Source organism: Emys orbicularis, chromosome 5, assembly GCF_028017835.1.
Source record: "Emys orbicularis isolate rEmyOrb1 chromosome 5, rEmyOrb1.hap1, whole genome shotgun sequence".
Taxonomy (NCBI): domain Eukaryota; kingdom Metazoa; phylum Chordata; order Testudines; family Emydidae; genus Emys; species Emys orbicularis.
The window spans coordinates 16,169,759-16,192,072 of record NC_088687.1 but is presented as its reverse complement, the minus strand read 5'-3'; the positions used below and the strand labels follow the sequence as shown (position 1 = coordinate 16,192,072).

At 42.0% G+C, this 22,314-nt stretch overlaps 1 protein-coding gene across 1 annotated transcript; it reads left to right on the top strand.

Moving 5' to 3' along the window:
* Positions 1 to 10,271: 10,271 nt before the first annotated feature.
* On the top strand, positions 10,272 to 19,582 carry PAQR3 (progestin and adipoQ receptor family member 3). Its single transcript, XM_065405425.1, has 6 exons — positions 10,272 to 10,456; positions 10,590 to 10,752; positions 13,622 to 13,777; positions 14,883 to 15,080; positions 16,649 to 16,739; positions 19,440 to 19,582. The coding sequence occupies exons 1-6, from the start codon at positions 10,272 to 10,274 to the stop codon at positions 19,580 to 19,582; spliced, it is 936 nt and encodes a 311-aa protein (XP_065261497.1).
* Positions 19,583 to 22,314: the final 2,732 nt, after the last annotated feature.

The window sequence follows — 22,314 nt, the reverse complement described above, 5'->3', positions numbered from 1 at the left end:
ATAAATACCTAAATACCTTTGAAAATCCTGCCCTCATTTCCCTGAGGCTCCATTGAAAATCCCAGCCTGACTTGCCATGTATAGGAGGGGTGTTTTTTTAACAAAGTTGTTTTACACAGTTATGATGTCTTAGTAGCACAGATCCTCCCTACGGCACTTTGCTATTAAACTTTGGACCTAGTGAATAGAGACTTGGGGTTGTTTTTTGCAAGAATGATCAGGTTTGCACATTAGGGAATGGAAACATTTGAGAGTACCCAGCCCCAAAATTATTCTATCAACCAAAGCCAAGTTCTGAGTTATCCCCCAACCCCTACAGTTTCATCCTCACTGTAAATAACTAAACTAAAGCCATTAAACTGAAGAAACTAAGTCTTTACAGTCAAAACATTTTATCTAGAAATGCTCCCTATGGTGTTATGTCAGCTGTTGTTTTTATATACAAAAGGTTTTTAAACATGAAAAACCACACTACCAGAATTCAAGACGCCACAGTAAACACTTAGGCAAAATAGTTCCGATTCTGTTCCCATTTAATTCACAGGGATTTTTGGTGGGAATGGGAGCAGGCCCACTCTTTGGCTCCAAAATGTGATTCTTTTTATTATTAAGCAGATGTGCTTTTCTCAAAACGTATGTTTAACGTGAATAATGCAACTCCTTTATTTTTGCAGACAGCACATACCTAGTCCACCCTTGTCAATAAATTCCAGTCCTTTTAGTGTTGGATTCTGCTATGTGCATATCTGTCAGCCTAGCATGGATGGAAAAGATGCTGCTAGGTTGGAAGAAAATAGTAAACCGTGCAGAAAAGGTGCCTTTTTATCATGTGTGTAGTGCTTTTTTGCTGACTGTAATCTCTCACACAATAGGAAAGAGCCAAAATTCCATCCTTACTCTTGCTATTAGCAGCTGTCCTCTTATCACCATAGAGATTTTATCGCACCACTGACAGATGCTGAGATTCAGAAGCTTGAACAGAAAGCCAAAAACCAAGAGATTCAGTGTGTCAAAGAAAGACATGTCAGAGGAAGCAAGTGACACCCACCAAGTAAAGATCTTAAAAATCCTAAGTCCTTCTTAACAGGAGAAGAGTGTGTTAAATTCACACATTAACAGAGACAGGATACCTAGTTTCAAAGTTACCAGAATTTGTAAGTGGTGGGTGAAACATACCATGTTCCCAAGGATTCCTATTATTTTCTACCCTTAAGCCTCTCCCCTCTTGCAAGACAATGAATCCTAGTTTCATATATAAAACTACATTACATTCTGGCTAATCAAGAGAGTGGATGTCAGAGGATATAACCCGGTTTCAGATAACTTTGTTTCAGATAGTCAAGGTTGCACTGCATGTATTTTTGCACAATCACATACACTTGAATGTCTTCTTTCCACCCACATTACGCAAACGTATCATAAAGTATACACGTGTATATCACTTAAATTCTATACACAAGCATCTATTCAATACACACATACATGAGCCCTGTACATAAACGTGCATTAATTCCCTGAAAAGAGTCGCATACATTTATACGCAGGCAAACAGAAGTAGGAATTTTTGACACAATGTGACAGAAAGACCGCTCTTTTCTGTAAGCATTCGGACCCAGAAAACAAAAGATCCCTGATATTTTCAAACAAATTGCCATTTTTATATTCGCAAGCAAGAATGGCTCAACTACAGATTTCACTCCTGTGCACTGAAGGGCTCTTGTGTGAACCTTGAAGCAAAGCAGAAGTCTCCACTAATGCTAAGAAGATTCCATCAATGGATAAAAACAATCCAACAGCCCTGGCCTCGCACACACATAATTTACTGTCCAAGAGCCTCACGCTATACCCATTAAAATTAACAAGAGTTTTGCAATTGAGTTCAAGGGGAACATGATAAAGCACCAAATCAAGACTATTGAGTATTTAGAATTTGTACAGAACCTTTTCTTTTTAAACATGCTGGATCAGATCCTGACATCAGTTACACCAGTGTAAATCTGCAGGGAATGGAGCTACTGAGATCAGATTCGGGATCGGGCTCACTGGTATATCTTGTGTCATTAATTGCAAACCCACTGAACTGGTTCCCAACAGAACTTGTGAATAAGACTCAACTCTGACTGTTAAAGAAAAATGTTAAGCCGGATTCTACAGTGACAGAGTGACATCTGCAGGAAGATTTTAGAAGGAGCTGTTATTCACTCTTCATACTCTGAGTTTTCTACACAGGTAACAAATATTAAACAATTATCTTGGACTTCAGTTATTATCTCTTGTAATAAACTTCCTGTTTCACATCTTCTGTGGCCAGAAAATCAGAATGCAGCTAAAAAACTCATTCCCCCACTGTGCTGTGATAAGACGCAATGAAAAGAAATAAAATGAAAAATATTATAATGCTTTTAATAATTAGATTATTAAAAGTCAGGGAAGAATTGTGAAAATTTCAATTATTTTCATTCCACAGATTTCAAAAGTGAATTTTTTTGTTTATTCAAAAATTTTCCTGAACATTTTAATGAAATGTTTCCTCTTTATTCACTACTTTATCCATTTTTCTACAGAAAATGGGTGCAAAAGACAAGTTATAAAACATACATTGATTAAATTATTTAAATTAACCAGATACCTCTAAGTTCCTCACTGTTCTGTAGATCTGTTCCTTAAGACTAAAGAATTATTATAAATGTATGAGTATTATTAACCAAAATAGCACAAAGCAGATAAAAATTATAGAAAACTAAATAAAAATTGTTAGATGATGTTTACAATACAAAAACTGAACATGGGAAGTTATAACTGAAGAGACAATAAATCAGTTCAATTAATTCAAGGTCTTATCACAAGTTTGTTACAAAGCCAAACTTCCCTAGTTCTATAATAGTCCGGGGAAATGATTTTGGTACTGAAATGGAGCTATAGTTCCTCAAATCCCTTACCTCAAATCAATCTTATCTGCCAATGGAATAATGGGATTGCCCGTGGGCGTTTAACCAAGCAATTCTACAGAAGAATTCAGACAAGTTAACTTAATTATCAAGGAATGTCAACTCATTTCAAAGTTATCTTGCCCAGGTGATACTCACAGCAAAGCTTTGTCACTGATGAACACAAGGCAATCACACATTAAACCCAAAACAAAATATGCAGGTAATTATTTTGAAGGTATTCTAATTCCTCTGGAATTTCATCAGTGGCTGTTAAGCCACTTTGACCAAAGATTTAAATAGTGGTAAAATCTTTAGCTTACAAGCCAGTTCAAAGCTTCTTCCTTTTCTTGTCTAAGAAGCTGCTAATTCTCTTGACCACAAAATCTGTGTGAATTTTAGGCTGCTTTCTTTGAAACACGGAGAGCTTCTTTTGGTAACTTACATAGTTCTAAGTTGTGTAATGAGTTTCAGCCTCAGCACTCTCAACTGAATTACTGATTCAGTGTAGTTTCTAGACAACTAAGACTAAATTTGTTAGTGAAATGCAAGTACACATCACACATTTTAGTCATTCAGGGGTACATACTTTCTGAGAAGCATTTAGCTTAACATAGCCAAGCTGTCACTTGGATAACAACACATGTATATAAGTCATCTTTCTCCTATCAGTTGGAACTGACATGAAGGTGGGCTCTCCAGCTCAACTTCGCAGTTGCAATGACTGTTTTGAGATAAGAGTGACTAACTAAAGGTGACATGATGGCTGTATTCTTCTTCTCTTTCCAGATTTTGCAGCAGTCTTCCTAACCAGAAATTTAAAAGATTGAGTTAATAGGGTGCTTGTCAGCTACATGCCTATTTGTTACCCAGTAGAGGGCACTCTCCCTGACCAGGTGATTACAGTCCCCTTGACCAGATGGTTTGGCTTCAGGGAGCAAGGTGTGGAACAACACATTTTTAGACATCTTTTGCTTGCCCAGTTCCTCTTCTTGGCAAAGCCAATGTGGACCAAAAAAAAAAAAAAAAAAAGTGGCCCATGCTTCAGATGAAGACTTCAAGTGACTAACGAGGCTGAGAGTTATGTTCCTTCTCATCATCCTGTGATGAAATGAGCCATGTCCTTTATGACTTCTTAATACTTTGTGTCTGGTAAATTACAGTATTTTGTGCAAAACATCTTGTGCCGTACCAATTTGTGTACAACATGCTGGGCTAGCTGTAAATTGAACTCCAAGTGGCTTAGCTCTGGACAGCAACCTACTTCCACAAGTAATTTAATCACCTGGCTTCTCCCTGGGTACCAAGTGGGCACAATGGCTAATGAAGAGATTTGTTTTCCATCCTAAATGTAACGCTCTTGGCCCTACAGTCAGATCTGCAGGAGTCTGCCTGTGTAAATCCACTTTCAGGAATGGAGTCCGTGTGCATCTTCTTCTAAAAATCTTTGAAACTGACCTCGTAATTCCTGTTTCCAAAGGGACATACATGCTGTACAGCATTAAATGTGAGAAAACCAGCAGACTGAACCTAAAATCATAGGAACAAAGCATAGGAAACGGACAACTCAAATGCAAATCAAAGAAGCAGAAAAACATGTTTTTTGGAAGATAAAGCACATTTACAGGGTTAAACAAAAGGGCTCTATTACCTTACTATGTAGAGTGCGTGAAGGTGGCAAGAGATGAATAATACTGTAATAAAATACAGGAGTATCTATAGAGTGACCGCTTTTTTCTCAACTCACATCATCAGGTTACTGGCCTTGACTTTTTCTAAAACATTTGTGCTCCCAGCTGAGTAACAGCTGGTGAAGTAGGGATCTATTAGTGGCCAGAGGGCAGGGAAGCCAAGTGGAAAGGGGAAAGAAGCAGAGAAGAGGAGCCGCAAACACTTAAGCACATGCTTAACTTTAAGTGCCACTAAGACGCAATATAGCTAATTGACTTTATTGGAACTTAAATTAATGCTTAAGTGCCTTGCTTATAAAGATAGGATTACTCAGGTGCTTAAAGTTAAACATACGCTTAAGGTTTTTGTTGAATTGGGGCCCCATGACCAAGTCTTATGGGTGTATTGCTTATTAGGGTCCTAAGACACACTAAAAGAAAATATGGATCCAGAACAGTTGGTAGCTAAAGAATCACAACCTGGTGAAACAACTGCTGTTTATGGTGACATGAAGAACTGGTGACTTGAAGAACTAGAAGCAGGAGGAACATGAGGCAGTTTCAGAACATTCACATAAAACATTTAGTGCATGATTGATTACTGGGAACATACGAGAGTTGTTGTGTGGCTGGAGCTGATTAACTAGTGGAACCAAATGATATAACATGGAAGAGTATAAAATTTGGGGGTTATAGAGTGCAGCTGGCTATATAATACCTTTGTAATTTATAATGCTACAGCATCTGGCTCCTTGCTGTCATTAGATTTCAAGTAGCCAGAATTCTGAGTCTTTTATTTCACAGCACAAATTTCTCTGCCATGGGAAAATCTTTAAAACTTGCAAAGACATTTTGGTGAAGTATTTTTCACATATTTGCTCAGAAAGATCAAAAGGAGACAAGGAAACTGTAAGAAAACAGCAACACATGTTATGGGGAAGAATTATTGTCCATTATGTTAATTTTAAAGTTATGTTTATGGGACCAGATCCTCAGAAGGGTTAAGTCTGTATAGGTCTTGAAATTGGTGGAGCTACTCTGATTTACAGCAACTCATAATCTGACCCATGATCCTTTTGAAAAATGAGGCAAAGTGATCCTTTAGAAGATTTCTAGTTATTGCAAGATTTTTGCCTTGGTCATTGTTCATTTAATACAGTGTACACTGGAGCAAAGGAAATACTAACACTACAAAACATTTTCAATATTCACTCTAATTAACCAATACAGGCAGCGCAAGTATGAAGGGCTTCGTTCTGCAACGTGCTGAGTGACACCTCCTATTAAGTACTTTACATCATCAACTCTCATTGACTTCAGTGGAAGCTGAAGGCACTCAATTCCTCGTTGCACCAGGCCCATAGTTTGGAAAGACTGGCAGTTTGGTGTCCACTGCAACTTGGCCTGTATTGAAGTCTCACTATTCATGTTTGTAAAACTGCTACAGCACTTACGTGTTGAGTGTCTGCAAGAGCGTGGGTAAACCTTTTTCTCTGTTAAATAAAATATTTTCTCAACTAAATAACACCACAGGCTAATGTCTACGGTAAATGTTCTGTGTAGACTGAAGGAAATGACTATTGTAATTTTTAAAATAAGCATTTTTTCTATGGCTACTTAAAGAAACTTACCCCATTTTGACAAAAAAAATGCAACTACTTCTAATTTCATGTATCTGAAAAGTGAAAATATGCTTATTTTTATGTATTGAAAGAGTCACCCCTGTGCCGAGGATTCACATGAGGACTATGCACTACATAAATCCAATCTTGAGGACTTCAGTAGTGCATTGGCCTTGTACTGGTCCCTTGCACAGAGGTGAATTTCACTCACCAAGAATGGCTCTGGTCTAGCAAATCTCTTTTTGAAACATTGTGACAATTTTAATTAATTTACCTTATTCATCATAAAAATTCACTATATGCCAGTTATTATTGCATAAAGTGTATAAAGCATGTATTACTGATCAATAGAGTATATTGTTACTAATAAAAATTGAGACAGGGTGAACAGAAAGAGGCTGATCCCTCAAATAAGTAGACCAGTGGTCGGCAAATTTCGGCACGCGGCTCGCCAGGGTAAGCACCCTGGCGGGCCGGGCCAGTTTATTTAACTGCTGACACGGCAGGTTCGGCCGATCGTGGCCCCCACTCAACGCGGTTCGCCGTCCCGGGCCAATGGGGGCGGCGGGAAGTGGCGCGGGCGAGGGATGTGCTGGCCGTGGCTTCCCGCCGCCCCCATTGACCTGGGACGGCGAACCGCGGCCAGTGGGGGCCGTGATCGGCCGAACCTGCCGCGTCAGCAGGTAAATAAACTGGCCCGGCCCGCTAGGGTGCTTACCCTGGTGAGCCGCGTGCCAAACATTGCCGACCCCTGAAGTAGACACGTAACTTTACTTACGTGAGTAGTCCCATTGACTTCAGAGAACTACTGATGTAAATGAAGTTACCCATGTTTGAAGGACTGAGGCCTACATCTGAATATTGGCATTATAATCTCTCCACAGTGTTACCAATAGGTCTCTCCCTCTAGATGCACACTCCTTTCCTTCTGCCTGCAAACCTCTGCCTTCATTGGCTTCTTCCTCCTCCAATACATGCATGACAGACATTCTTTGCTCACTGTCGCCTTTTCCCTTGTATCACAACCACCACTCCACCACCTTTCCATGGCCACCCCATGACACCGATTCCTGCTGGAGGAATGAAAAGGGGGAAACTTACTGAAGAAGTGGACTGGACAGAAGAGCTCTGACTGTAATTCCCCAACTGATGCACATTTTGTGGCTGCCAAACCTGCTAAGTTTCCCTATAGGAGCACGAATAGACATTTGTCTGGGGCTTCTTCCCAGTGAACTACGGTAGTCAACTGAAATGTGCAAGGAGAGCTGAATGCAACTGCACTGGGAATGGTGCTGGGAAAGGAGGCAAAGGAAAAGGTGACAAGTCACTGTGAGGGCTGGAACACTATCCCCTATTAGAGCCCGATCCCAGTCAAATGAAATCAATGGCAAAACTCCCATTCATAACAATGGGAGTAGGAAAGGGTCCTAAATGCCTAAGAACCTATACACACTAATCATACAAGAGAAATCAGTATTGAATTATGTGCTGCTAGTGATATTTTACCAAATGAATACAGAATACATTCTTTGGCAGGCTACTGACTAAGTCATAACAAGTGATGCTAGAGAATCAAATGTATAACACTGTTTGAACTTTACACAGGGAGTTTGTAAACCCAAGAAACTAAAATTAACCACTCTCATACACCACAAAAAGATGACTGTCAACACTAGGCAGAACAAGGCTGCCAAACCACCAGATAATAGTAAGCTTCCTAAAAGAAATATGACATTATGAAGGCTATCATGCCAGAGAGCGCAACCCAAAAACCTACTGCCCATGCCCCTTACAGAATTTGGGGAAGGGGAGGAGACTTGCTTCCTAGGCAAAGATCCTGTGAGTTCCTTTATCTTACACAAGTATTAACTGAAGCAGAGGATTCAATATTGTCCTAAGGAATTAAGTACCAAATCTTAAATATAGCACCTGATCCAGAAAAAACCTTCATATTGGCAGGTTTGAAGCCCACAGTGGTGCTGCTGACAGGAGCGGAACTTCTTACCCAAATGAAAACCTTCAAAGGTCAGCAGCACGTTTTGAAGACAGCTACAGTTGTGTACAGTACTAAATATGTCAACTCACAATTACCTCCCTGCATCCTGGCTGGATTTTTCACCCATCTAGCATAACTGCGGGGGTTGCCTATAGGTGCTCTTCCCCCCCACGCCCCTCGGACACCCACCCACAGAGCAGGCAGACTCTCTGCTTCCCTTTCCACTGCGCCTCATGCTGGATCCTTGACACAAGGGAGCACAGGAGGCAAGAGACAGCAGAACAGTGGCCCCAGGCTCCCCCCATGTTCTCAGCCAGCTGCTCTGGACTCCCCCATCCCCCCAAGCACCTCCCCCAGAACCCACCCCACAGCACTCCCAGCACCCTGTTGTCCCAGCTACCCCGTTCAGCAGCGGCCCCTGGAGCAGAGGTGCCAAACCCACGGGGGAAATGCAGAAATTGGGCTTGTTGCAGCTTGTTGGCTAGTGTTTGGCTTGGAGCTTGTTGCTTCTTCTTTTTTGCTGGGCTGCCGGCAAGCAGGGGCAAGGGGGGGACTCGGGGTGCACAGCGGGCCCACCCCAGTCCCAGCCTGCAGGCCGGGGGGACCCAGTCACGTCGGGCGTTGGGGTTCTCAGGGACTGGCTCCGTTTGAAATGGGATTCGCTTGATCTCCAGGCGGGCGCTTCTTTACCGGTGTGCCCCGGAGTCAGGCTCCCCCGCGGGGCAGCCGGGGGACAGGCAGGACTAGGAGGGTGGCTGAGAGGGAGGCCGGGGGCAGCGGGGTGCTTCTGGCCTCTCCCCGCCCACACAGCGCCCCCTGCTGGAGCAGGTGGGGGGGAGGGGCGGCGGCTGCAGTGTCCCCTCGCGCGCAGCCCGAACCGCCGCCTTCAATCCGCCGGCTGCGCCCGCGCGCACATGCGTCGGTTGGGCTGCAGACGTCACAAGCTTGCGACCCTCCCCTCTGTAGCGGAGGTGGGGCACCCGCCGCGATGACAGGGGCGGCGCGCAGTGAGTGCGACATCGGCGCGCGGGGCTGGTGGCGCGACTGGCAGCGGGGCCGGGGCCGGAACCGGCCGGCGAGGAAGCGGCTGGTTCCGCCCTGTCAGCGAGGGACCCGCGCGGGGGGGAGGAGCCGTCGCCCTCCTCCTCCTCCTTCCCCGGGATGTGCGGGGGGGCCCGGCCCCGCCCCGGCCGGTGAGCGGCGGCGGTTCTCCGTGCCCCTCGGGCTCCGCTGGGCTGGAGCGGGGACCCTGCAGCACCCCGCTCCCCGCGCGCAGGGCTGAGGAGGGAGGGCCCGGCTGTCCCAGGGCCCCGAACTCAGCGGGACCCAAACCTCTCTAGCGTCTGTGTAAATAAAGTGAAAGGGGGGGGGTCACATTCGTCTGGCCGCCCCCGCTCGGGGGGCGCCCCACCGGCCGTGCAGCCGTTTCCGGGGTGGGAACAGCGGAGCGGCACCGGCTGGGCGAGGGCAGGCGCGAAGGGGGATCGTGCCTCCTGTTTGCCCTGCCAGGGGCGCTGCGCTAATGTCACCGCCGCACTTACAGCGGGGCCGGGGCCGGCCCAGGGAACCTGCTCTGTGTCCACGGCTGAGGGAGTAGCCTAGGGCTGAGTCGTGGCCAGGGCTCGGCTGGGATTTGGTTCCTTTTCAGCTGGTGGGTTCTTGCTCCCCTGTGCCTTGTGCTTCCCCTGCGGACAGACCGACACTTGCCAGCTCCAGAGCGCTGAGCAGACAGTGTAGTTAGAGGTGTGAGTCTGTGCCCTCTTCCCACTCCTTTTGTAAATGCAGTTGGTGAGAAAATTGTGCCTGGCACTTGACAATAATACAGGGAGGGGAATTGCTCGGAAAAGGGGCAGTTCCTGACTACAGAAAGGCATCACTGTAGCTGCCAAATTTTGTGGTGACTGAACTTGTCTCTACCTGTGACATAAGCTGTAATAAGTGATCCAGGAAATTTTGTTGTGTTTTTCAGGCATATTGTAGCAGAGATCAGATACCTGGAGCATAATTAGATATTCTGTTCAGTCTTGCCTTAGCTGTTGACTGTGACACTACCACCATGCATCAGAAGCTTTTGAAGAGTGCCCATTACATCGAGCTAGGAAGCTACCAGTACTGGCCTGTTCTGGTACCTCGGGGAATCCGCTTGTATACCTATGAGCAGATTCCTGTGTTCCTTAAAGACAATCCATATATTACAGATGGCTACAGGGCTTATCTCCCTTCTAGGCTGTGTTTGAAAAGGTAACATACGTTGATTGGGATGTTAAAAGCATGATGCGTGCTTTTGCTAAACCTTTGAACATTTGCTAAAATGATGATTTTCAGTTCCACACACCACTTTCTGAATATCTGCTATTGTATTTTTTTCTTTTAGTCTGTTCATTTTATCCAATGAGACAGTAAACATCTGGAGTCACTTACTGGGCTTTTTCCTTTTCTTCACTCTGGGCATATATGACATGACTTCTGTATTACCTTCAGCGAGTGCCTCTAGAGAAGACTTTGTTATCTGTTCTATTTGCCTCTTCTGCTTTCAAGTAAGTCCTTTCATGAACTAGTTTTGAAACACATACTGGAGTTTTTTAAAATTTTTGTCACTGTAATTTTTCAGCATTTTCAGGCTCATAATTGTTTAGTTCAACCTTGATAGACTTGACCAAAGTAGCGAAGAAATCTCTGTCAACAGAACGGGAAATTTAAAATATGTAGTTATGGTTTTGGAAGAACAGCTGAACTGTCAATACATCTGGATTTGGGGTAGAAAATTAGTCTCTTAAAAAGCCTGTCTTAAACCTTTAGCAGTTTTATCACCTATACTTCAAAATATATCCACACAGAGGTTTAGTGGTAGTACTTGGCTATACAGTGTGGCAGACCAGAACTTGATTTCAACCAGGCTAGGGAAAAGTCTGGATTTAAAATGTGGTTGTTTGACTAAGAAGTAGAGTTGTCCAATTATTTTTCACCTAAATAGCCAGATGTAGTATGAAGCATAGATGGTTGAACGTAGCTAGAGGGAAAATTTAGCACAGTAGTTGGTAAGGCAAGTACTTTGCTACATCTATAGTTCAGTGGCATTTACAAATACACTAGAAGATCTTTCAGTGGCACTTACAAGCATACTGGAAGATCTTTCAGCCTTGGCCTAACATGCAGGGCAGCTAACACGCTGGCAGATTAAAGCAGTAATAAGGGGTGGGGGGCACCCTTTCAATGAACATCTCCTGACAAGTGTTGAGTGTCCTTCATTCCTGTTGGATTCAGGCTCCTAAGTAATTACATTTCACTTGTTTGGATTGTTTTGTGACTGTCATTGGCTAATGGCCAATAGAATGTTTCCTAGTTCATTACTTCCCAGTCCAGAGGGAACTGTTAATATGGCATTCCAGTGCGTTATACTCGATGTTTCTCAATAGTTGCCCCTCCTGATTATATATAAGCTGTGTTGATGGGCCTTGCTTGGATCCCATTGTTTGGTCCTTTGATAGCTTTTAAAAAAGAGGAGCATAAGGAATATAGAAGATTCCTTGAGGGAGGGAAGAATTTGTCAACACAACAATCTGCACTCTTCAAGGAGATAACAGCTTTCAGACTTTAACCTGTTTTTGATTTTTAACTAAAATAATTATCCATAGTGCAGAAAACTGATTCTTAGTAGATATATCAAATTGCACCATCACCTGCATACAGCATATGCTGACAAAAATACTGTAATTGTAACGTGTACATTTTGGTTCATAAAGAACCTCTTGTTGGTTAAAATTCAAATACCACCTATCCATTATTCTTTTGTGTGGTTGTCTAATTAGGATTAAAATGTGAGGACTTTGGTAATTAAAAAAAAATTGGAAGAGTGTTATTTGCTGAATTGAGTCAAACATAGTTGGAGGCTGGTGTGTATAAACTGAATGTCTGAATTCAATGTGCCTATGATATTTTTATTAAAAGTTACGTTAGAGTGAAAAAATGTATAGATTTTGAATAATTTTTGCGTGTGTGCTGGTAACTCAAGGTTGAAACGCGGGACTGTCATACCGACCTTAAATGTATACATCCTGCTTTGAAGCATGTGTAATATGAAACATTACATGCTCTTGGAACCCCTACAATGCTTGGGCACAGTGCTATGAGCAGAAGACATAAGTTGGAATCTGTTTGAGCCTCTGGCCTTTTGACAGGGTGTTCCAGTTTGAAGAATTTAATATGAACTCTTTGCATGGTGGGTAGCTAATAATATGTGAGGAAGAGGAAGCACCTGTCAAGTTGCTGTAGTAACAGTGAAGTATACAGGAATTTTGTCTGTTTTACTGTTTCCATTACAAAGTGTTTTGGCAAATGAAAATTTTGGACCATTATTGCACTGAGAGATCTTTTCATGGATCCCTGATCCTTAACTGCTTAGTTCTCAATGTTTCATGCTGCAGGTTATACATAAGGGCCACACAGACTATTGATGATACATGCAGATCTAGTTTGGCAAATACCATCCTAGTAGTGAGATCAGCAGCAGTGAAATCTGTCAGATTCTAGTTAATTTCACCCTGCTCTATCAGATGGGCAAAGGCACAGACTCCATTCTCCTAGGGATGGAAGAAATATTTTTCCTCACCAGCCCAAAGGAAAGGTGTGTGGACTGAGGTGTCTCAGAGAGAGACACTCCCACCCTTTCCTTCCCAGCAGCTTCAAATGTATGAGTCACCTACTTGCCAAAGTCCTTACGAAATATGGGCTCCCCAATGGGCAAGGAGTGGAGAGAAAGACCAGCACTTTCTTGCTCTTCCCATCACCTGTGGTTTGAACTGGGTGATTAGGAAGGGTTCTGTCCATTTACCCAGTTAGTGACTCCCTCCTTGTAGACATCTCTCTGTGTAGTAGGTGACTGGTAAATTTTTCAAACCATGGTTGCTGAAGACCTCTTAGAAAGTACTGTCACTCTCTCTCTTCCTCAGAAAAATTCTTTTAAAAAGAATAAATAAGGAAGGGACAAATACTGGTCCCAGCATCCAGCATAAGTGGACTGCACACTGAATAACTCTGGGGTGATAGAATCCTCTCTCTTTGTGCCATTAGAGCTGGATACTCCAGATACTTCCCACTTCTTTCCCTTCTCATCCCTACATGTGGTGGTTTGGCCTTTTGTGCCCACCAAGGCTGGGCAGGTTTTTTCCCTTAACTTCTGTTGACCCTTCTCTGAGTAGCTTGGTTTGGTCAGCTATTTCATCATTGGTAGAAAGCAGGATTTCATGACACCCGGTAGCAGTGTGAAATATATAACAGCATCAGGTGGTTAATTCTATGCTTGACAGCTTCATAGATGGAGCCGGATGCTTTTTTTGCTTTGATTTCATGTAGCCATAAACTAGGCTTTGAAGAAATTAACATGGATTTGTTTGAACATTTGTGCAGGTCTGTATGCTTTGCTCGGTAGGATATCATCTTTTCTGCTGCCATCGCTCAGAGAAGACTAGCCGTCGATGGATGGCATTAGATTATGCAGGAATTTCCATTGGGATCCTGGGCTGCTACGTATCAGGAGTGTTTTATGCATTTTACTGTAATAATGTAAGTTTTAATGTGCTTTTTATGCAATAAAGTGAACACTTCATAGCTGATCTGTATGGCCTTACCCAGCTGGTTTCTCACACCCCAAGCATGTAGTTGCACAACATGCAAGGAGTGCAGAATTAACTGAGTAGTGATGGGAACTGGAGTCCTTTCAAATATTAGTGTACCTTTCCCATGAAAAGTGATTATTTGGATTTTGATCACTGATCTGTTATAGAAGATCCTTAAAACCTGGATTTTATTGCTTCCAGAATTGTTGAACACAGCAAGTTGGCTCAGACACAAGCAAACGATCAAAAATAATTCGGCATTACTGGCCTGCTAGCTGATCCATGTTATTTGAACTTGTTGACTGGCTTACATTTGGCAAAAACAAGATTGGTTTCCTACCTGCCACAAATTGCTGCTGCTTACTGGAAATAAATTTGGGTTTTTGGAAGGCATCCTGGAGTGCAGCTGCCCCCGGAAGGCACTGGTTTTTTGCATCTCATCAGGTTATGCCAAAAATCACTTTGTTGAAAAGACCCAGTGGTTTGGAACAGGCCAGGATCTAGAAGGCTGGAGAGAACAAGAGATGGTATTAGACAAGAGAAAAGAAAGGGGGATAGTTGAGAAGAGTGGTTGCTGGGCTTTCTAGTTTATATAAATAGGTATAAATTTTACACAAGCGAGAGTATAGCGAAAATTACTGCATCCCAAGTGACCTTTCAGAAATAGTGATTAGGATGGTCCACAACAACCTACCTTCTCTTCACCATCTGTCTGTATGTGTGTAGGGAAGGGGAAAGTAGTTTCCCCACCAAAACCTTATGTTGTCTTATCCATTGGTAATAAAGAATACTTGTAAAGTATCTGAATCCAGCAGTAGAACCAATTCCAACCTGTCAAACTAGTGCAGGAGCAAACTTAAAACTCATTTTAGGGAACACAGTAGCTTATGCAATTTTGTATATGGTGAAAAGTGTATGGACGAAACAATGGTTAGCCTTCTCTACATTTGATTTCTATTTAACTTTGTACATTTTCTGCCAAGAGTGTTAATTATCTTCACACCTACCCAAAGAAGAAGAAAAAAATTATTTTCTTTTTTCCTTTTCTGCAGTACTGGCGTCAGGTATACTTGATCACTGTGCTTGCTATGATCCTTGCAGTATTCTTTGCTCAGATTCATCCCAGCTACCTCACTCAGCAGTGGCACAGACTGCGTTCTGTCATCTTTTGCTCCGTCTCTGGATATGGAGTCATTCCTACTATCCACTGGGTTTGGCTCAATGGAGGAGTTGGTGCATCTATTGTGCAGGTAAGCTCAGAAGCAGACACGATTCCTCTGCTTTTCTAGTTGTCTCCCCATTTTTGGAATAGAAGCATGGTTAAAAAATGAATACCTTCGAACTGGATTTACCTAATGTAGAGCTTCAAATATTAAACTCAGGATGTGAACTAAAAACAAGCTGCATCAATTAAATCTGGTTTACAACATACTAATTAAACTTGCCTTGTGAGAAGAAAAAAAAAATAGCGAACAACTGTGATCCTAGATACACATCTCTGGGACACAACAACCTGTGTGGCGTCAGTGTACTGCCTGCCTCCAGATGGGTGTGGTGTGCAGTCAAGTCAGCATAATGGAAAGTAGTAGTCTGGGTCAGGTAGCACTGGTGCAGATTCTCTATTGCCTTCACCCCCCTGAAATAAAGTGGGGGAGGTAGGGGCCAGATTCTGACTCTAATCTTCTCCTGGGGCAGAGTCCCTTACTTGGAGTTTGTGGCAAATCCAGAAATGAGCCTTACGTACGTACATACATACATACATACACACACACTTAACTTTGCCTGTTAAGTGACCCACAGATCACAAAATATGAATAAAGTTACTAATGTTAGCAGTTATGAACCAGCTAGTAAAGTAATCTGTTGTAAAGGTTACCCAACCCTGAAAAGTAAGGAGTATGGCAGGGTGAAAGAGGGAAATATATACCTGTCTTATGGTAAAAAAGGAGTTGTAGTAGTTATATAATGAACTAGACGCAGATGAGAACCTACCATGATGCTAATCTGTGCAGGTTCTTATGCTGGCACTTTAATGGACTTTAGACTAGGCCTATACTTAGTGCGAGTAAGAAAAAAAAAAAAAAATTTTTTGTCTAAGTATTATTGCCTGGGTATTCAAAGTATGTCTTTGCATAAGTCCGTGTTACTGATCTTGTTCCTGTACATCTAAAAATAGAAAGCTTTGCTTTTGGCAGCAAGATACTGTGGTAATAAGGACTTCAAAGAAAAGGAACTAATATATAGGTTGCTTTCCACTGAACAGTTTCATCCCTTTTTCCCATCTGGTGTTTAGTAGCCTCATGAGATCATGTGTGGTAAGTTATGCTTCACATGGTCAAAGATTCCAAGCTGATTTAGTAATGTCCCTACCTCCAAAAGGAACTTACGGGGCATTGATTGATTGATCCAACTCTTAGTCATTAATCAATGCATTTAAAATGCATTCTTACTGATGGAAATTCTTCAGTGTAGAGTTGTGGGGACCAACCTAAGGAAATCTGTTAGGCACAGTGTGAATGTATTAAAAAAGAGGGCATCTCCGATCGTGGAATTTCACCTTTCACAGAGAAGGGGGGGGGGGGGAGAAGAGATGGGGGGAGGTTGTTTTCAAACACAAAGGTGGGGCTAAGGTTTAACCTCTTCTGTTTCAGATTTTGATACTACTTACAGATTTGAAGTCTGTTCAACATTCATGTAAATAAGTAATAAGAGTAAAGCTTTGTCCTTGAAAAGTATGCAGTTCACTTGCTAGACAAATGCTATGAGGTAGGCATTCATGATCTACTGCTAAGCATTAAAGCTCCATTTTATTTTGCAGGAGTTTGCTCCTCGAGTGATTGTGATGTACTTGATTGCTGCCGTAGCTTTTCTCTTTTACATTTCCAAAGTTCCAGAAAGATACTTCCCAGGTATGATTATCTTTTGCGTTGTACTTAGGTGGTGATTCTGGAAGGGCATCTAAAGAAAGTATAACGTGTGAGATTTGAATTTTCATTAAAAAATGAGTGAACATGTCCTATGTTAAGCAGCCATATCTGTGTTGGATACTGTGCTCTCTGTATGCATTTGCTGCACTCATGCTAGTAGCTTCTCTGAGCCTGTAGGAATTCAGCTAAATCATAATCTAGTGGTAAGACATGTTAAGGGGGGAAATCATTAACACTTGTATAAAATTGGAAAAAATACAAATAAATCATAAAAAAAGGTGGCAGTATGCCAACAATCTCAATTTAACCTCCAAAAGATCTTGGAACCTTACCTGTACTATAAGATTTCTTAGTATTGCACACACTTGGTCAACAGTTCATCCACTTATGGCAGGTGATGATTATTATGATTATTCTCCTAACAAAATGAAATGGGATTTGGAAGGCTAACTTGCTTAGGCTCCTTGGAAAATCCCAGCTCCAGAGCTTGTTTCCCCCCCACCCCTGATCACACTCAGCTCTCACTGACTGCTGGCTATCATTTCCCCCAGTTCTAAAAGGGACTAACTACCTGTGTCTGTGGAGTGCTTTGAGATCCTTTGATAAATAGTGCTCTGTAAGTGTAAAAAGCTGTTGGGTTATAGTGTTTTCCAGCTAGTATGAGTGTTGGTACTAGACTAGGACAATCAGAGGATTAACGTGCACTGACTGCTCTAATTTTTAAGGCAAAAATGTCAAAATTACACCTCCAAGTAAATTACTTGTACCATTGTTTTATATAGTAAATTTATGTCCCATAAACTATTGCTATCTACCTAAACCCCAGCTGGAGAGTAGCCTCACCACTGGTGCATTCCCTTGAGGCTGGGCGTGGCGTAGCAGGCTCTCCCCTGCCTAGTGCCCCCCGTCAATAGCCACTCTGGCCCTGAGGTGGTCTCCTTTGGGTCCCTGGCCTGCTTACCTTCAGTCTCACACCTTCCGGGCTCTGCAAGATTGTCCTGCTCTTGTGCAGAGCAACGTGTCGGAGGACTTTCTTCCTTGAGGCTTGGCTCCAAATAATAGTTCTCCTTTTTGTGTTGAGGTATTTCCATACCATCTTTCCTGGGGGACTGGTAGGAGAACCCAGGTCCTCCACCTCCTCTGGGTTCCAGTCCAGAGATCTTGTGGCAAGCAGCTACGGTCTGCTCCCTTAGCTGCCTCACTGGACTTTGTACCTTAGCCTTCCTTCAGGTCCTTTCTCACAGCCCCCCAGCATACTGTCTGTCTGCCTCTAGGCCTTTCCTCCGCTCTCTAATAGCCAGAGAACAGCTGCAGAGGTTTTTTTTCCCCCTTCTCTCCCTGCAGCCTCCTTTTCATCTTGACTTCCTCCCTTTATGCTTACCACCCAGCTGTGCTTCATCTTCACTTGGGCCTGGCCCATCTTCCAGGTGCAACCAAGTGCACTAATTGCTGTCTGTCTCCAGCACATACTCCATCACAATTCCCAATCAAGATTGGAGTTCAGTTGTGTTAGATACTGTACATAAATAATGGAAAGTAGGTCCCTACCCCAAAGAGCATACTCTAAGTGCATAACAAGAAATGGGTGGCTATGACAAACAGATGACGGGAGCACACAATAACAGTAAGACAATTATGATTTAGTATACTGAGCAGCAGACACAGCACATCAGCTGTCTACTCAAGATTGAGTGTTTTATAGGCAGCACAGGAGGAGAGAGATTTAAAGGAAAATAATGTTGTGGATTTTTACAGAGATCCACTCACACAGAAAAGACCTTGGGTGTGGCCAAATGGCACATCATTTCATTAAAGGGAACATGGTATTTATTGCAGAGAATAACACCACTGTAATAGAAATAAAATTGTGATATATTGAAAGTTAACCACTTGCAATAAATTCCCATGTAGAGATTCAACTTTGGAAAACATTTTAATTGTACCAATGACAGCTTCCCTAGTGTAGTATTGTATTGAGTACTGGGATCCAATATAACTTTTAATTAAAAGTTAGTGAAAGGACCTTATTAGTTTCCATGGGGTTGAATTGGGCTCTGGAGGAAGCTGGTAGCTAGTGAGCATCCACTCTTTTGCTTCTTCTCTAGTCCTTGGGCTAAGTCATTGGGGTTCAGTTAGCTCACTTTACTAACTTCAGTAGGTCTGGGTATTAAACACCAGTTGGGTCCAGATTTTCCAGTTAGATGTGCTCCTTTGTTTGCACAGGTGTATCATGCATGCTTAAATACCCAGTGTGCCCATGTGCATTCTGTATCTGTACACGTGGCAATTGCTTATGGGCACTGGGGTTTATAGCCACCCACATAGCTGCACTGATACAAACCCCTAGTGTAAGTGTTAGGTACTAGTGTAAACTGGCTCTTGCATTGTGTCTCCACTAAGGGTTTGTACCAGTACCTAAAAACACAAGTATAGACAAGCCCTTGTATGCTTAAGTGGTCAGATGGGCCTGCAAATACATAATCTGAGCATACACTTAATGCACTTGCATATATTTTCCATTTAAAGCTGGCCCAGAGATATACAGTACTTTCCCTTCAATGCATGCATGTTTATCAGAAATTATTCAAATACATGAGAACTTCAACCTCCAGGCTAGAGTTGCTACTGCAGTAGTTATGTTGAATATTGTAACAGAGTCAATCTTTTTGCTTTTTCCAAAAGGACAATTAAACTACCTCGGCTCTAGTCACCAAGTATGGCATATCCTTGCAGTAGTAATGTTGTATTGGTGGCATCAATCTACAGTGTATATCATGCAATACAGACACAGCAAGCCCTGTCCTGACTACAGTACACATTTATGAATTAAGGTATGGCAGTCCTATATGCATGGAGATAGAGTGGGTGTGGGGTTTGATCATCTTGCTTTGAGCCTTTCTGTCACAAGGTTTTTCTGTCCTTGCTGTCTGATGTGAAATTTCTCTACATGAAGAAATCCCAGCTGTCTGTCCAACATGAAATTTCTCTATATGAAGAAACGGGAATTTTATTGAACAATTCGGCGTTGAGAAATTCTGCCACCTTTACTCACGCTGAGTAACATCTTACTCCTTCAGTAGCCACTCTGAAATCAGTGGGGATATGCACAGAGTAAGGTGCTACCCTGTGAGAGAAAGGATGGCAGAATGGGCTATCACTGACACCCTTCTTTTCACTCCATTTTGTTAATTCCCCCAACATTTGTCCATCCTTTCGTTAAAAAAAAAAAAAAAGTGTAGAGACTTGATGTTTGTAGTCTGATGAAACTTGTCTCCCACTATCTTTCAGAATTCTCTTACTGCAACAGAAGTTCTGACTATGAATGTCTAGTCCTTAGTTGCATGCTGATTTCCAAAACCATGCACTGAGGCAGCTACTCTCTCACCTGCTGGACTGTGTTTCTACTTGCTGGGATGGCATACCAACAGAGGTTTTTTTGAGACAACTGCTTAGGTCTTCAAAATGACTCATATTCACCTCAACCACTGTACATTCTGCAGTGAAGCAGAGAACAACTGTGCAGGTCTTCCTATAGAGAGGTTATGTAATCCGACCATGTGAAAACAGGATATGAATAATTACATTCCTTCTTCTGACTGGTAAAACATGAAAGGCAGCAATGAGTACTCTTTGTGAACAGCAAATGACTTTCTCCTTGATTTGGACTTCACTTTCAGACTTCATTAAAGAGTATACTGAAGAAATTTGCCCTAAACAGCATGCTTCTAAAGCTCCTATGATAAACTGCTTCTTGGGACCTGGTCTTAGACCTTTTCAAATCCATACAGTGTGGTGTACCATCTAGACTTACTATCTAATTGTTGTGTTTGTGCTATGACATTGCTGTTATATTTAAATCTGAATTCTATGGATTCTTACGGGTTTTTTTTTTTTTTTTTTTTTACAGAAAGTTTTTTCTTTTTGAAAGATCAAAATGGATGCTCTCTCTCCACTCCGTTTCACCATCAGTAACTTTAAAATTAATTCCTTCATTTGAAATGGACAGTGTCACTAATTTGTGCCATTGAGTTTCCAGGTTTCTCTCAAGAACATAAGTGATTCCTGTGGTTTTGAAAATTTTACTCTTAACATATTATAAAGACTACCCAGCAACTGTAGGCTTAAGTTTATTAACCAGTTGTGGTCAGTAGACTGTAGCATTACACTTAATGTACACTGCAGGAGTTTACACCAGCAATTGGCCCTGTATTAGACTGGTATAAATAATCCAAAGTAACTGTCCACAAAAATAATCCAAATCTAAAGAGCAAATATAGCCTTCTGATTAATATGAACAAATGCATCAGTGTTCTTTTAGCACTTTGTAGTCTTATTTAAACAGGTCTGTTACCATAAGTTTTCTATAGCGATTAATAAAAGGAGACTCAGTATTTGCCTCTAGATTAGTCTCTCCCAGTCTGAACCCTGGTTTTAAAAATTGCAGTTTATTTTAAATTTATTTTGCCTGGAAAAACTTTTTTTAAAATAATTTTACATGTCAATACAGAAAGTGTCTGGATTCCTTAATGCCAACAAGATACCTTAAACTCCTGAACAGTTGTTTTGGTCTGTTGCAGGGATTGAAAGATTTTTATTTTATTATATAGATTTCAATGTGAAGCTGGTTGGAAACTCTTTGTTTTTGAATGGAATTAAAATCTTAAATAGCTTCGGGAGAGTAATTGCTTGTGTTTACATTTACTTGAACAGTTGCATTAAATGCTGCTGGCTAATGTGATAAATGTTATAATCAGTGTTTCTCTCAAGTTTCTTCTACACCAGTAACCAGTATGTTGGCAGATCTGATTACAACTCAGTAACAGTCCAACGCAAGACTGACCTGTATGTCGATTGTCAGGGAAGCACAGTTGTAATCATGTCCTCTAACGCAGTAGTTACTTCAATGTGGATGGGACGATGTTCTAAAGGAGATGATCCTGTGACAGGCACCTGTTTTCTTTACAATTACATTGAAGTCCCCGTTTTGGGAATGACTATCCAGGGTCATGCTTAGAATCAATAGAAACATTTAGCCTAGTGGCTGATGCATGGTCTCTGAAAATGCCAGCTACATGTTTGGCTACAACTTTTCATGATCACCTTAGTAGCCACTTTGAGAACTACTGAATGTGACCTTTAAGAAAACCACTTTGGCCAGAGAAAAGGTACATCACCAGTCAGCGGGCTGAAAAGAAATATAACCAATAGCCCATGCTGGAATGCCTAAAGCTGTGTAACGTACACAAACTATTGTAAGCCTTTCCTAGATAGGGGTCCCATCAAATGGGTTGGGGAGGGTAGGAGAAGGGGAGCCAAGTGAAGAAACAAGTTCCTCTTTGAGAGAGGATTTTTTCCCCTTGTTTTATTTTGCTCTTAATTTCAAGTAGCTAAGCCTGTTTTTTATAACTTGTACAATGGAATTGTTTGGTAAAGGAGGTAGAAGGAAAATACTTCTTTGAATTTCAAAGAAGGTCTTTGGCAATGGCCATGTTGTGGATGGAGATGGTGACTTATTACAGTAGATACAGCTCTATTGTAAAGCCTTTGAACACTAACT

Bases quoted from the DNA above. Each gene is read 5' to 3' on its own strand.
- PAQR3 (XM_065405425.1), top strand. From the start codon at position 10,272: ATGCATCAGAAGCTTTTGAAGAGTGCCCATTACATCGAGCTAGGAAGC. The intron at 10,457-10,589 runs GTAACATACGTT...TTTTTCTTTTAG, and splicing joins TCTAGGCTGTGTTTGAAAAG to TCTGTTCATTTTATCCAATG. The intron at 10,753-13,621 runs GTAAGTCCTTTC...ACATTTGTGCAG, and splicing joins TTTGCCTCTTCTGCTTTCAA to GTCTGTATGCTTTGCTCGGT.